At 43.8% G+C, this 15528-nt stretch overlaps 1 protein-coding gene and 1 long non-coding RNA gene across 5 annotated transcripts in view; both read right to left on the bottom strand.

Annotated features, from left to right (window-relative positions):
- jmjd1cb (jumonji domain containing 1Cb) overlaps nucleotides 1-15528 on the bottom strand; it is a 131271-nt gene that overhangs the window by 16302 nt on the left and 99441 nt on the right. For all 4 annotated transcript variants that reach the window (XM_051417110.1, XM_051417114.1, XM_051417112.1 and 1 more), the window contains 7 exons: nucleotides 14813-15080; nucleotides 13075-13626; nucleotides 12627-12978; nucleotides 9226-10213; nucleotides 8872-9069; nucleotides 5982-6154; nucleotides 5288-5414 (listed from right to left, as the gene is read on the bottom strand). In XM_051417110.1, coding sequence (XP_051273070.1) covers nucleotides 5288-5414; nucleotides 5982-6154; nucleotides 8872-9069; nucleotides 9226-10213; nucleotides 12627-12978; nucleotides 13075-13626; nucleotides 14813-15080 — 2658 coding nt within the window. The remainder of the gene's footprint in view (nucleotides 1-5287; nucleotides 5415-5981; nucleotides 6155-8871; nucleotides 9070-9225; nucleotides 10214-12626; nucleotides 12979-13074; nucleotides 13627-14812; nucleotides 15081-15528) is intronic.
- On the bottom strand, nucleotides 6615-8862 carry LOC127373095 (uncharacterized). Its single transcript, XR_007886880.1, has 2 exons — nucleotides 6853-8862; nucleotides 6615-6813 (listed from the first exon to the last, which is right to left on the bottom strand). It is a non-coding gene; the product is annotated as an uncharacterized LOC127373095 (long non-coding RNA).

Here is a 15528-nt window from a genome sequence, read left to right as displayed (position 1 = left end):
TAAGTATTGATTTTCCAATTTTCAGAGAAACAGATTGCAGCAATCACCAATACTGACATACAATAACGCAACATTAAAGATAGCAGAAGTAAATTTGATGCACGTGTATATGCACATGTATGTATCAAATGCATGGTTGCATTTAATTCAAGTAGGTGTGGTTATTTTCACGCATTTAATTTTTATGATTTTTTATAGCAGTAGTTTTTATTGTAACCTTGTGAGGCAGCTGAACTTGTAAAACAGCTGTCTATGAGGAACCACTGGCAGCTATCGGAGTGGTTTAACACACGATGTGTGTGAGAAGTGACTGCTCGAAAACAACAATGGCGGCTGCTAAAGCGGTTAGCGTAGATGCTGCTAGCATCAGTTATATGGAGAGTATTTCTTCATGGAAAGAAGAGCAAAGAACGGCACTGAAGGCTTTTTCTCCATTGAAGAGATGTTTTCTCTCTTCTCCCGAATGGCTTCGGTAAGAGTTTGACTACAGTATATTCATTGATCAGATTGAAGTTTAAAGTTCCTCCAATAATTTCATTTTAAGTATAAAAATATCCTTCCTACATAGCTGAACATTAATTCTAATACTACTGCAACTCAGATGGTTGCCATGGCACCGCTACGAGTGGCAGCTTTTTTATATTCGCATTTGTGCCTTGTCACATCTGATCAACTTCTATCCTATAGATATGGATATTTATTAATTATATATTTATATATTATTAAACTCATTTATTGGAGAAATCAACTTCTCAGCTGAAGACAAAGTCCTGGGCCAGTGTGGTTCCCCATTTGAATTTCCCCATTGTGGGACAAATACAGGAATATCTTATCTTATCTTGTGAGGAGGTGAGGAGACCCTATCATGGCTGCAGAGCCGGCGCAAAGCTAAAGGCCAAGCGACTGGCGAATAATGGCAATATAAACCCTCGGTACCGTCGGTGATCATGGGAAATGTGAACTCACTGCCGAATGAGATCGACGAACTGGCTACGCTGGTGAAAAATCTTAAAATCTACAGGGAGTGCAGTTTGCTGTGCTTCACTGAAACATGGCTAACAGCTAACGTTAGATAGATGAGTTGAGCCATAGACATGTCTATGAGTTGAGCTACCTGGCTTCAGCACAGTCAGGGCGGACAGAGACACTAATGCTTGTGGGAAGCGGAAAGGAGGCGGACTAGATGTAACACAAGGTGGTGTAACCCTGGGCATGTGAACATCAAGATTTCCATCTGCAACAGGGACGTCGCACTGCTTGCGGTAGGTTTGCGACACTTCTACTTGCCCAGACAGTTTGGATACACCATTGTGGTTATTGTTTACATTCCACCACGTGCCGACGCGGTAGTCGCGTGTGACGTCATCCACTCCGCTGTAGCGAGACTACAAACACAGCACCCCGAGGCTCCGGTGTTAATCTCTGGGGACTTTAATCACGTGACTCTGGACACAGTTTCTTCACTGTGTTTGGCACAGAGCTGGACAGCCTGACATCTGTGGCAGGCTCCTGTCAATCACTAACAATCCACTGGATCCACTGCACAGCACCATCTACAGGCAGAAGAGCAGCTTTAGGGATAGGCTGCTGTCACTGTCCTGCTCCACTGACAGACTAAGGAGATCGTTCCTCCCCCACACCATGAGGCTCTTCAACTCCACCCAGGGGAGGCTAACCGACTCCAACTCCAATATGTTTGCCCTGTATCAAACTATACCACCAGACGTAGTGCACCCTGCATTTTGTGACCACCTACTTCTGCTTTCTTCCAGTATGTGGACTGTTACACCAGGGGAAATAAGACTACTGACCTACTGTATGCAAATGTTAAGGACGCATACAGCACCACCCCTCTGCCTGCACTGGGGAAAGCTGATCACAACCTGATTCTGCTTCAGCCTCACTACAAACCAAGAGTGAGGAGACAACCCACAACAATGCGCTCATTCAGGAAGTGTTCTTTTGAGGAAGAGCAGGCTCTAAGAGACTGTTTTGGTAGTACAGACTGGGATGTACTGCAGGGTTCACACTGAGGACGTCGAGGAGGCTGTTGACTGCACACTGACTACATCAACCTCTGTATGGATGTTGTTGTTCCTGTAAGAACTGTGCGCTGCTCTGCAAACTGTAGTATACAATTTGATGCATGTTGGTGAATATTATATGCTGGAAATCAAGTAATCACACAAAATGCTGGAAATTATGTTGTAAGCACTACGTTTTTAATCACACAGAATATTATAATTAGAGTCAAAGAGCACTAGGTTTAAGTAAAGATGATGTTATGAGAGCACACTGTTAATGAAGTAGTAAGCACCATGGTCTTAGTGAAAGTTTGATTAAATGGTTTGATTTAATGTGTAGAAGAATATTGAATGTATAGTTGTAGCAGGAAACAAGTAATGTTTGTACTAAAAGTACGTGAATGATTGTAACACAAGCTCCTTGTCACATTATAAAGTTTATAAAGGTTTTAAAAATACAGTGAAAGGCATCCATGACATAATGGTGTAAGAATATGGTAACAAAAGGTTTTAAAAAATAGAAGTATGACAACTTAAATTTTAATGGTGTAATCTCGGTGAGAGAGAAGAAAAAGACGATGTCAAGGCCTACTGGTGTGGGCCGTGAAGCCTGCAGGGTTTTTTTGATAAGAGCACAGGCTCAGGGACAGCTGCAGGGTGGCTAAGTTGGAAACAGGTAAGACACCAGTAGAGTGGAGAGACCACGGATTTGGTGGGGGTGCCCAGGCAATTCCAGGGCATCTCCAGGGTGTTATCATTATGTTATGGATTAGCACAAGTTGAGAACAGGGCAGGACCTATGACAATGTTGTATAACCCTGAAGAGTATAAAAGGAGATGTTCTGGCATGAAAATTCAGTCTGTCCATGGATGACTCGGGTTTTGTTTTTCTGCAAAGGGAATAAAGCTCTACTTCTACTGCCAACCTGGATGAATCCTGGCTGTTATTTTTTCCATCTAAAGGAAATATTATTGTACCTAATTTGGACTTAAAATTTTCCATTTAAAGGATAATATTATTGGACCTAATTTGGACTTAAAATTTGAGATATATATAATCTTCTGATCAGAGAAAAACCTGTTTTACTGAGACCCAACAAAACAACAAGCCCTGGATTATGAGTCAAGTCAAGGGCCTTCTTAACCAGAAGAAGAGGGCCTTTAAAGACAGGGATCAGCAGGAGCTTAGACGCGTACAGAGGGAATTCAGAGTCCTGCTCAGGGAAGCGAAGGAGCAGTACAGAAGGAAGCTGGAGCAGAAACTGCAGAACAACAGCATGAAGGAGGTGTGGGATGGGATGAAGGCCATCACCGGCTGCAGCTCAAAGCGGGGGGCCCACATGGAGGGAGATGCGGAGAGAGTGACCCTGATGAACCAGTTCTTCAGCAGGTTTGACCACCCCATCCCGTTCACACTTCAGGTCACCATACCCCCTTCTGCTGCTCCCCTCAGGAGCCACAGAGGAGCTGGTTGTCCCACCCACTGTTACGGCAGCCCAGGTGTGTGGAGAGCTGAGGAGGCTTCGTCCCAGCAAAGCAGCAGGTCCAGATGGAGTATCCCCTCGACTTCTGAAGGCCTGTGCGTTGGAGCTGGGACTCCCCCTACAGCACATCTTCAACCTGAGCCTGGAACAGGGGAGGGTCCCCAGACAGTGGAAGACATCCTGCATCATCCCAAAGAGACCACACCCTGGTGAGCTAAATGACTTCAGACCGGTCGCCCTGACATCACATGTGATGAAGATCATGGAACAGCTGCTGCTACACCGCCTGAGGCCACAGGTCCGCCACGCCCTTGACCCACTGCAGTTTGCGTACCAGGAGAAGGTGGGAGTAGAGGATGCCATTGTGTACTTGCTGCACAGATCCCTTTCTCACCTGGATAGGGGAAACGGTGCTGTGAGAATTACATTTCTGGACTTCTCCAGCGCCTTCAATACCATCCAGCCTCGCCTTCTGGAAAGAAACTGAGACATGGGAGTAGACTCACATCTGGTGGCATGGATAACGGACTACCTAACAGACAGACCCCAGTATGTGCGACTGAGGGACTGCAGGTCTGACATTGTGGTCAGCAGCACAGGAGCGCCGCAAGGGACCGTGCTCTCTCCGGTCCTGTTCACCCTGTACACGGCGGACTTCAAATACAACTCAAGAGTACTGTCAGGTGCAAAAGTTCACCGAGGACACGGCTATTGTGGGCTGTATCAGGAGTGACCAGGAGGAGGTGTACAGGAAACTCATTCAGGACTTTGTCACATGGTTTGACTCCAACCACCTGCACCTCAGCACCACCAAGACCAAGGAGACGGTGGTTGACCTCAGAAGGCCCAGGGCTCACCCGGAACCTGTGACCATCAACGGTGACCGTGTGGAGTTGGTACGGACTTACAAATACCTGGGAGTACACCTGGATGATAGGCTGGACTGGACTGCCAACACAGACGCCCTGTGCACAAGAGGTCAGAGCCGATTATACTTCCTCAGAAGGCTGGCGTCCTTCAACATCTGCAAAAAACTGCTGCAGGTGTTCTATCAGACTGTTGTGGCGCCCTCTTCTATGCAGTAGTGTGCTGGGGAGGCAGCATTAAGAAGAAGGACACCTCCTGTCTGGACAAACTAGTGAGGAAGGCGGGCTCTGTGTTGGGCACAGAGCTGGACAGCCTGACATCTGTGGCAGAGCGACAGGTGCTGAACAGGCTCCTGTCAATCATGGACAATCCACTGCATCCACTGCACAGCACCATTTACAGGCAGAGGAGCAGCTTCAGCGACAGGCTGCTGTCACTGTCCTGCTCCACTGAAAGACTAAAGAGATCGTTCCTTCCCCACGCCATGAGGCTCTTCAACTCCACCCAGGGGAGGTAAACCGACTCCAACTCCAATATGTTTGCCCTGTATCAAACTATACCACCAGACGTAGTGCACCCTGTATTTTGTGACCACCTACTTAGGCACCTTAGGCCTTTCAAGCACTGGATTTGACCATGCACCTTAGGACACTCACCCAATGCTCGTTATTTTTATTTTATTTTATTTTATTATTTTATTTTATTGGTTCTTTTGCATTTTTTCTCCTGTTATTGTTGTTATTATTGTTATTGTTATTATTATCAGTCTGTGGATACTGCTGGAAACTGTGAATTTCCCCTTGGGGATGAATAAAGTATCTAATCTAATCTAATCTAATCTAATCTAATCTAATCTAATCTACTAACAATGACAATAATGAAGCTGATAATATTCATAGTGGAGTAGTGTACCTGTGTATTTGCCAGACGAGCCTTGCTGTGGGGGTCTAGGTAGAGGCGGTGTAGGGGGACTTCTTTCCCTGTGGGGGTTCGACTCCTGTCTGTCTGGTCCTGTTTCAGCTGGGCCAACGTCAACGTCCTGATTGGGTCCACAAGAAAACAAAAGTGTGGATGAATAAAAAGTCAAACTACTACTTTGGTAATAGACAGGTTTGGGCCATTTGTGGGGTGTCATGGTATAACTGCCTTTTCACCAGCTTTGAATGAACATGATGTAACTGGGCTGATGAGAGAGGCCAGTGATATGTGATGTTTCCTCTTAGTACTGTGTGTTTGTGTGTAAGGGTATTCAGTGGTGTCTAAATAATCGTTACATAAGGAATAGCACAGGCGGCTGAATGAACAGCATTCGGTCTAAACCGCTTGAATATTGGATTATTGCCATTTCATCTGACTGACCTGGCATTGCCTGTCTGCATCTCAGGGCTAACTTAGCTCTCTTGCTTCTCTGTGTGGGCTTCACACTGCTGTTCAAACGTACAAAGCAAAGATTCTGTGCCCCCCTGTCTCCTGCACTCTTCCTTTCAATCAGGTTCCAAAGAGCTTCCTTTATTAGTGAGTGCTTGGTGTTGCACTGATGGTACATTCTTAATTTAAGTCAATCCAGCATCTTGGAGAACTTCACGTTACTGATCTTTCTACTCACTCTTTATGAATGTCCACACTAGCCTTTGAAAGTGGAGGGCTTGTGTGTGTGTTGATCTTGACAGGAGGGCGGTGGGCGTCGGCGCTGGCTGGTCGAACAGGAACATGGCTCAGCAAACCCAGACTGTCACCAGCACTACCAGCAGCCTGGTGCAGCCATGGACTGGCTGTGTTCTGCACACAGACAAATACATCAATACAATGATAAAATGAAAAATACACAGAAAAAATTATCATACACGTCACATCACAAATAATGCTAATGCAACAAATGCAACCACACATGGTCAAACTAAAGAGTGTAACCATAAATTACACATACGTACTCTCATACATGTCTTGGACACTAATTTAGTAATCATCTAATTTGTATGAGGTGTGGTATAAATGGTATAAGAGAGATAATCCACTTATTACTTGATTATACTTAACTGCAGAGACGGCTGGTATATATGGGCTAACAGGGCTAAGCCCCCCCTATCTTTCACAGTAAAGATGAAAAACTATTATTAAAAACCTTAGAACATATTGTTTTGAATTTTGGTAGAACCTAGAGCAGTAACAGCACCAAACTGTGACAGAAAAAGCCCAGGATATATGTTATATCTTGGGTTTTTTCTGTGAATGGGCTTAATTTTTACAGCCAAGCACGGAAGCATAAGCTTCGATTCAATTTTGATTGACAGGTGTTGTGACACACCCCCTTCATATGCTGCCCATTTGGGCTAAATTCATTCATCCCAAAGGCCAGTGACCTTTGACCAATCACAGCGCAGTAGCTACAGTACAGTGACCGTTGACCAATCACAGCGCAGTAGCTACAGTACAGTGACCTTTGACCAATCACAGCGCAGTAGCTACAGTACAGTGACCGTTGACCAATCACAGCGCAGTAGCTACAGTACAGTGACCTTTGACCAATCACAGCGCAGTAGCTACAGTACAATGACCCTCGACTAATCACAATGCAGTAGCCACTGTAGAGTGAGGCTAGTTCGTAGTAGAACATGGAGAGAGGGAAGTGAGCAACAGTAGTAATGGCGGGCGTTAGCATGAACATGAACGAGGTGGATTATTTACTTTCTAATCAATTTACTTTAAAGTCTTTGGAGGAAAAATTGGAAGTACAGAGATTGGGGACACATCAACCAAACGATGTTCGAATAACACAAAAGAACAAACGACAAAATCGTAATTTTGTGTTACATGGTTTCAGCGAACGGACTGGCTAACAGCAAGTGTAGCTAGGAATTCACTTTTCTGTTTCCCATGTTTGCTGTTTGGAGGAGACACGGCTTGGACCCAACAAGGAATTGCGGATTTAAGACATTTATCCGACAAAATTAGGAAACATGAATGCAGCACGAGCCACCTTGGAAATAGCGTAAAGTTGTCATTGCTGGGTAAAGTGAACAATGCTTGTCAGCTCAATGAGGGTCACCGCACCGCTGTACAGAGACACAACGAGCGGGTAAAAAAAAAAACAGGCATTCACTATCACGGACTGTGGACTGTATTAAAATCTCTTTTTTAGTCAATTAGCCGATCACCTGTCAAACACACAGGTTGCCAAGTACACGTCTAAGACCACAGATTCTCTCAAAGCGAGACAGGGCCTGGAGAATTTTTCGTGCTCCATATCTGAACTGCTGACCACAGATGACAATCAGCCACATCCAGATGCGGACACCGCTGCAGTTGCTGCAACGCCGCGCAGGAAGCGGCGCTCTGATAATGTGTCAGTAGCCGTACAGTGCTGTGACATAATGGTCGAGCAGTCAAAGGCTCGCTTTGAGAAAGCCAGGCACAATCTTCAGAGCACTTTTTTCTGAAACACTGAAAGTAACACAAATAGCCATCACAACCCCCATGACATCTGCAGAGTCAGAGAGGTGTTTCAGTATACTGAAGCGGATCCTTTCTAAGAAGTACAAATGGACAGGACAGGCTAAACAGACTGGCTACGCTGCCCATTGAGAGGGACTTCATCCAAAAACCACCAGACTTTAATCACATGTGATTTACCTGTTTGCGTCCCAGGAATGCCGTCGATGTGAGCTGCTTTTTAAATAAGGTATGCCCAAGCTCTGAAACAACTCGTTGTCTTTTACAAATACTGTTATTTTTGCTTTGGTTTTGTAGATAGTTTTGTTTTTAGTACATGGAGTTGCAAATTGTTGCTGGTACTTTTCTTTAATGTTGTAATGCAATTGGCATGTGCTTATGTGTAAAGAGGAGAGAGATTTTTTTGGCATCAGGCCATTCATTTCGGTATGTCTCCACAGTGTTGCCGTAGAGCACTTGCTATAACAAAGTATACAATGTTGTTGCTGTAACTTGATGTGATGCTACTGTTGCTGCTGTGTGACATAGTGATGAGTGTAATGCATTTGTTAGCCCACCCACCCAAAATCACCACCAGCCATCACTGCTTAACTGTATATGTATGTAAGTATGTAAAATAACACCAAATGGATGCCTAAAACCCCCCAATATGTTCTTTTCTAATAAACACAGCTTGTTGTATATTATCTCTATTATAGCAAATATGGAGTGTTTATAAAGGTGGCTCTACATCGTAATCAATAACAGGACAGACCTAATGTTCTGTTACATCCTGTAAGAGTCAACTACCACTCACTATTATGAAATGTCATCACATACAGCTTTTATATCAAAGCTCATCGAAAAAGCATTATATTCATTAATTGTGTAGGTGTACTAGTCCTTTAAAAGCCCAGCTACATCTTATAAGGTCTCAGGGGTTTGTGTTTGGGCCAAAATCTCCTTTCTCCCTCCATCCTCACTGTTCACTTTGTTCCAAGACAAGTCAATGAAGAGACAATCAGATGTGCATGTACAATTCCTCCAAGGCACAGACAAACACCTACCCTCCTGAGAGAGGCCTCGGAATTCACGGTGACAGGATTTTCAGGGTGGACCCACTTAGCTGTAGGGGGCAGGTTGAGCCCTGTGGGGTAGGAGGTTGGTGTTCCATTGGGGTACTGCCAGAGGATGGGGTACAGACCAAGCCCTGCTGCCCCACTGTGAGCCTGGGCTAGTAGAGGGGGTGGAGGGGGACCTTGACCCTAAAAAAAAGACACAGTTTTAGCTTGTTTTGGTTTCGAAAGAATGGTGTAAATAACTTTCAGCTTCAAACTTGGATAAATTGAGAGGGGAGGTAACATTATTCCCCTCTCATCCCCATCTGCCCCCAGAGCTGGATTTAAATGGTGTCTGTGTACCTGTAGGAACTGCTGCTGGTGTACGTCTGCTGGATGATGCAGGCCGAGGTGGCCCAACCCGCTGGGGGAGTCAAGCCGAGGGTGGCCTCCGAGGAGAGAGGCTGCCGGAGGAGGCATTGCCGGGAGCACCCCGTGGGGTAAAAGGTGCGGGTGAGGTAGGGCAGAGGTGTGAGGAGGGGCAAGGAGGTGAGAGGCAGCGTGAGGGTGGGATGTGGGGTTGAGGCAGGGGGAGTGAGGGGAGGGGGAGTGGAGGGTGTGCAGGTGGGAATGGAGATAGGCTGCAACGTGGTTGGAGGAGACGGTGGCTGAAGCAGAGTTCTCTGTGTCTGAGCGGACCAGTGCTGGGTCTCTGTAAACAGTGAAGGTCTCATTCTTATCGATGATCAGGGGGCTCTTTGTGCTGCTGCTGCTCGTGCTGGCGCTGCCTGACTCCAACCGCACCGGCTTGAAACCAGACCGTGAAGGTTCTGCTATTTCTATTTTAGCAGACAAACGGCCTGCTGGAGGTGGGGAGGTATCACAGTATCTCGGTATTTTATGTTTAGAGACCTCTGGGGAAGTGTTGGGTTTAGGTTTGGAGATGTCCAGCAGGCTCGGGTGGGGTTTAGCCTTGAGTAGGTCAGCTGGGTTTGTGTTGGGGTAGGGATGGCATTGAGAGTTATTAGGGTGTTGGAGTTTCTGTTTCAAGGAGTCGAGCTGACCTAGGTTGGGGTTTGGGTTGGGGCTCATTTTGGATTTGGCTAAGTCAGGGGGGAGGAGGGTGTTTATCTTGTGGGGGGGCTGTTGGGGGTGTTTTCGCGTCTCCTCAGACAGAGACGGGCTCTTAATGCTGGGGTGGAGGGATGTGTAGTGTTGCTGCTGCTGTGTGTGCTGCTGTGTGTGCTGCTGATATTGCTGCTGTTGATGGTGATGAAGAAGATGATGATGAGGAAGGACTGTTTTCTCCTTTTCCACCAGCACCACATTTTCAGCCATCGATGTGACAGGCCTGAAAAAGACAAAAAATATTTTACTTATGTACATACAGAATGATCTGTATTTACTATTATAACCTCTATCATTGAGTCTAGTGATGAGGTCACAGTCACAATCAAGTCCAGTTGATTTATATAGCCCAAATATACCCCTCTGGGCTTTAGACCTTTGATTTGGGTAAGGACAAACAGAAAAACCATTTAATGGAAGGAAGGAGGAACCCCTCTCACATTTGAATCATGTGTGCATAAAACAAAGTGCTCAATTATTCCTATGACCAGATAAATACTAGTGTAAATTACAAGCATTCTTAAAGTACATGGCCACTTTCCATGTACTTTAAAAAAATGTATATGATGTATCTAAGAAAAATGTAAACTCATGATTTCAATTGTATGAATTGTAAAACCTGTTACCAGGTTGCCACTGATTTTGGAGCCTCTATATAGCAAAAGCAAATCTTTATATCTGCTATACTGTCAATTGTTTGATTGATCCTAGGTCATTGTTAGATTGATCCTTGCTCATAAGGAGCAAGCTTTTGCTATTGAGGTTTCCATTATGGTACTTGTTCCAGAAAACCAGGATTCTTACAAATTCAATAATCTTTTAAATACAGTGTGCTTATATGTCTTTTTTAATTTGACTTCAGTTCCTAATCTTTCCGACCCTTATTGCCATTTAGTTAATCTTTTGTTTTTGTATTTTACTAGTGATACTACTATTTTCTCATTGCTGCAGTAATACTAATTTTATTCAGCTGAGTTTAAGGCCTTTTGGTGCTATAAAATTAAAATTAAACTAATTTTTTAACATAAACGCAGGTAGTGGCAATTCAGTGTGTTTACTTGCAGTAACTGGGTCAGCTGGTTTTCTCCAGTAAGATTACTCCTAAAATGTCATGTAAACAAGAACCTAAACCTAGTTTCTTTCCAAAATAGAGAAACCAGATTACCCCCACAAAAGGTGATGTCTTAGCTTTGTAACCATGTACATGAGTTTCTAATCAGTTTAGAAAGTACAGGACAAAGACTGCAGACAGAAAGAATCACTGTGACAGCAGAATTAGGATCATTACACAAAGCAATGAATCCTAGGAAACCATTGAACTTTTAGCAATTTGTAAAATTCTGTCACATTCACGATAAGGAAAGGAAGGAAGTGTGCTCTCACTACAGTGTCATCTTTCTGCACTGTCAGCACTTACATACACACAAAAATCAGGTGGTGTATTGCATTACTACAACAGTTAAATTAAGCAAACCATGCTTCTGGGAGACATTTTGGGGGACCAGATAGTCTATCTAATAACTACACTGCAAAAAAGAGATCTCAAGAAAGTAAAACAGTCTTGTGTCTGGGAAATTTGTCGTTTTTGGTCTAAAAAGAAAAACAATCTGTTTTAATAAATGTTTTGTATCAAGAAGTTATCTAGTTTTAAGAAAATATACCTTTGTCTTAATAAGATATTATAGCTAATATTGAGCTAGATGTAACCAGTAACAAGTTACAACAATGGTTTGCATTATATCCCAGCAGAGGGACAAGATTATTTTCCTTATTTTAACAGTAAGACCACTTGCACAACTTCTCAGTTTAAGAGAAAGTAGTCTTGTCCCGGTGTTGTAAATGAAGCAGCTGTTTCGTTTTTCATTGTTTTAATAAAAAATGCTAAAAATAATCTGGTGCCTTTATGTAAAACAAAGTCACTTATTTTTATTATGCTGTTTGAAGAAATTGTGCTTGTGTGTTTTTTGCTAATTGCTTAATTGCTTGATAATCATAGATTAAGGTACAAATTCTAAAATTGAGCTCAATAAAGTGATCAAAATACTTATTTTAAGAGGTTTATTACTTGTAATAAGCACAACTTGCTTACATTTTTGGCATTTCTTCTAGTTTTAAGGCCCATTACAGTCTTTTAGTGGTTAGATCTTTATGCTACTTTTAGAATTCTAGCCAAGCAAAATTGGCTTACCCCATTGGACGTGCAGTGTAGAGATGTTCCAATACAATATGATTGCTATCATTGTTGTGTGCCCTGGCTCAGGTTAAACCCTTTGTCAGAGTCAGAGTAGGGTGGGTGCTTCACTATCCTGGGAAATAGCAGGGTCCTGTTTTGGGGCTGATAAATTGTAAATACATTGTATCTATTTTAGGCATTATCAGAAGAATTTCTGATCCTGCCAATGGTACCGGAACAACTCTACAAATAACTACACCTGACACCCAGTCATCATATCAGGAATATGATCTGTAACATTCAGAACCTGACTTTAAAAAATACACTTAACATAATTTAATGTTTTAAAGAGTTCGGTCTAGACCTGCTCTATTTGAAAAGTGTCCTGAGATAACTTCTGTTATGAATTGGCGCTATACAAATAAAATTGAATTGAATTGAATTGAATAATTTCTATTCTCACCTGATGACCTCAGAAGGAGCAAACTCTATCTTGCCTAAGCTCCTGACAGCTGTAATACCACCTCCCATAATGCCCTGCTGCTGTTGCTGCTGCTGCTGTATCGGAGGTTCAATATCCATCCTGCGGCCCCCTTCTGATGGAGAGGGAGATGGAGGGACGGGAGGCGAGGAGACGGGGGAGGGGTTGAGGGGGAGGTAAGGTGAGAGTGACGTGGACTCAGCCTTCTGCGATGCAAGCAGTGCTGAAACTGCCTCCGAACTCTCCTGGTGCACCGTCGCCTGGGCATCGTCTGTAATGTCGATTACACTGCCACCGTGGAGGGACAGCGACGGCGTCTGGGATCGAGATGACACTAATAAACAGGAATAAAAACATTACACTGTAAGGATACTAAACTTACTGATAATTATCATACATATGACAGTTGCCATGCATCAGTTGACTGTACCTTTCATAGTGTTTTTACTGCTGTCCATAATGGCGCCCTGGACGGTGTCAGACATCAGAGGCGTCTGTTGCCGTGGAGACTGGGTGATCTGTGTTACTGCAACCAATTCCTCCTCCTCCTTCGTTATCATTTTGCCTGTTTCCTTAACCACACACTTCTTGCTGTCCTCTGTTGCCTGAAGCTCCACCCACGGAGACAGGCGACCAATGAGAGACGAGGAATCATTCATTTTGGCGCCCTGCATCAGCGGCTTCTCATCCTCTTCCTTTTTGGAAACACCACTTGGTTTGACGTCACTGCTGCGAGTCTTCAGCTCATTCTCAGAGTTGGGCTCTGAGGAGGAGGAAGAGGAAGAGGAGGAGGACGACGAAGACGATGAGGAGGAAGAGGAGCACGAGAAGTGGGCGGTCCTCTTGTGTGGGTTTTCTGAGTCGCTACTCTCTGACAGATCAGAAGCCATGTCAGTTTTGAGCCTCTTCAGACCAGCCTTCTTCTCATCTTCCTCACCCTTCCTACGTTTGTTCACTGCCTGCTTGGCCTTTGACTTGGAGTCTGGACGAATAAAAAAAAGAAGAAGTAATTTTTTGGATACTCACACCCAAGCCTGCTGACAATTCTTGTTAATGAATTAATTCTCTTCTTCCTCTTGACCAGAGTTTTTATAATCTGTTGAGGTGTTGTTTATTACTATTACAGTAAGAAAAAATCCCTCTAGAGAATACATTTTGGCCAGTGTAAGCAACCCTTCATATGGTTAAACAGGTATTAATTCAAATCCAAAAGTGTCAATTTCTGCATCTTAGTTACACTACTGTGTGAACAGGCTGTATCACTAAAAAATGTTCACTTCAATTTAACCTCTGTGTACATCAGCAAACTCTGTAAATCAAAAGTGGAGGTAGACAGGCCAGAAGGAAAGAAAACCAAAAAATATTCAAATATGACGCAGTCACCAAAATGGGAATAAATAAAGTTGTCTTTTTGTACAGTAATCAGTAAGTAAGGTCCGACCTCCAGGGTTACCCTCTGCTCTGGCGGCGTCTACCGCATTGGGCACTGCCCCTCTGTAGGCTTCTGCAGGTTGGCCAATAAGAAGAAAGTGGACTTTTAGGGAGGGGGGCCAAATAGATACACAAGCTAAAATGGTTTGTTTCTGGCAGGATGAACTGATGGGCTAATTAGTAGGCCAGTTTTACTGTGAAATATGCTAAGCTACCAGAGTCCCAGAATAAAAAAAAGTTGGAAATAATAAGTCTCCTCTAAGAACAACATACTCCGGGTGGCTGTGGCTCAGAGGGTCGTCCACTAATCGGAAGGTTGCTGTTCGATCACCGGCTCCTCCCAATGCATGTCGAAGTATACTGAACCCCAAATTCTTCCAGATTCTGAGTCATCGGTGTGTGAATGTGCATGAATGACTTTGTTTCTCTTCGATGGGCTTTGCCATCACTGTATGAATGTATGTGAAAGGGTGAATGAGGCATGTAGTGTAAAAGCACTTTGAGTGGTCAGAAGACTAGAAAGGTGCTACACAAGTACAGGTCCATTTACCATTTACTCCTCTTCAGGTTGACCTTTTCACAACCATATTAAGGAGTGAAATAAATATGTTTCTGATGTAGCCTGATTTGTGTTTGTGGAACCACAATTATTATTTAAAAGAAGCCACAATTGTAACTGTTTTGTATATAAAATCTTTTGGCCTTAAATTTGAGTGTTTGATGATGACTGTCCTCACCTCTGGGGGTCTCTTCTCTCCTGTCCTTGTCCTCCTCTGGAACACTGCTATCCGATCCTTTCCTTCTGGAAGAGCGAGAGCTGCGCTGCTCTCTCTGCTCCCGACCACTGCCAACGGGCGAGTTGTGCAATTGGCTAGCTGGCTGCTGGCTTGGCTGTGATAGGCTCTGCTGCTGGGAAGCCAGCGTCCCCTGGGAACCTTTTGGGTGTGGGCCTGATGAGGTCATGATGGGGCGGGGGCTGTTAGCTTGAGCTCGCGTGTAGTGACTCTGTAAGAATAAATAAAGTCATATGTTAGCTCATGTAGAGAAACACACAGACCTGACAATTACAACCTTTAGTATCAATGCATACAATCAGTTATCAGTTAATCACAATCCGATATGACAGACCTGCAATAAATCCTTTGTGAATCTTACAGTTATACTCATGTTTTATTGAATTTAAAGTTGTATTTAAAGTTTTAAGTTGTCAGTATAATCCAACAGCTCTGCAGTAAAAACTAAAGTTTTAATTGAGACCCTTTTAGAGAGGTGTTGACACAACTGTGTGGTCATTTTTGAGGCTGTAGTAGGTGCTGCTGGTCAGGGTTATACGCTTTATTGAGGTCGGATGTCACCATCTAGCATTGAATACTATATTGAAGGGCAGAAGAGATTCACAAGACACATGTATAACAATGGGTAGTTTCCTGTTTTTTTGTCAATTGTTTACTTC

This window comes from Dicentrarchus labrax, unplaced genomic scaffold (assembly GCF_905237075.1).
Source record: "Dicentrarchus labrax unplaced genomic scaffold, dlabrax2021, whole genome shotgun sequence".
Taxonomy (NCBI): domain Eukaryota; kingdom Metazoa; phylum Chordata; class Actinopteri; family Moronidae; genus Dicentrarchus; species Dicentrarchus labrax.
The sequence above is the reverse complement of the archived record's forward strand: the minus strand, read 5'-3'. Positions and strand labels throughout refer to the sequence as shown.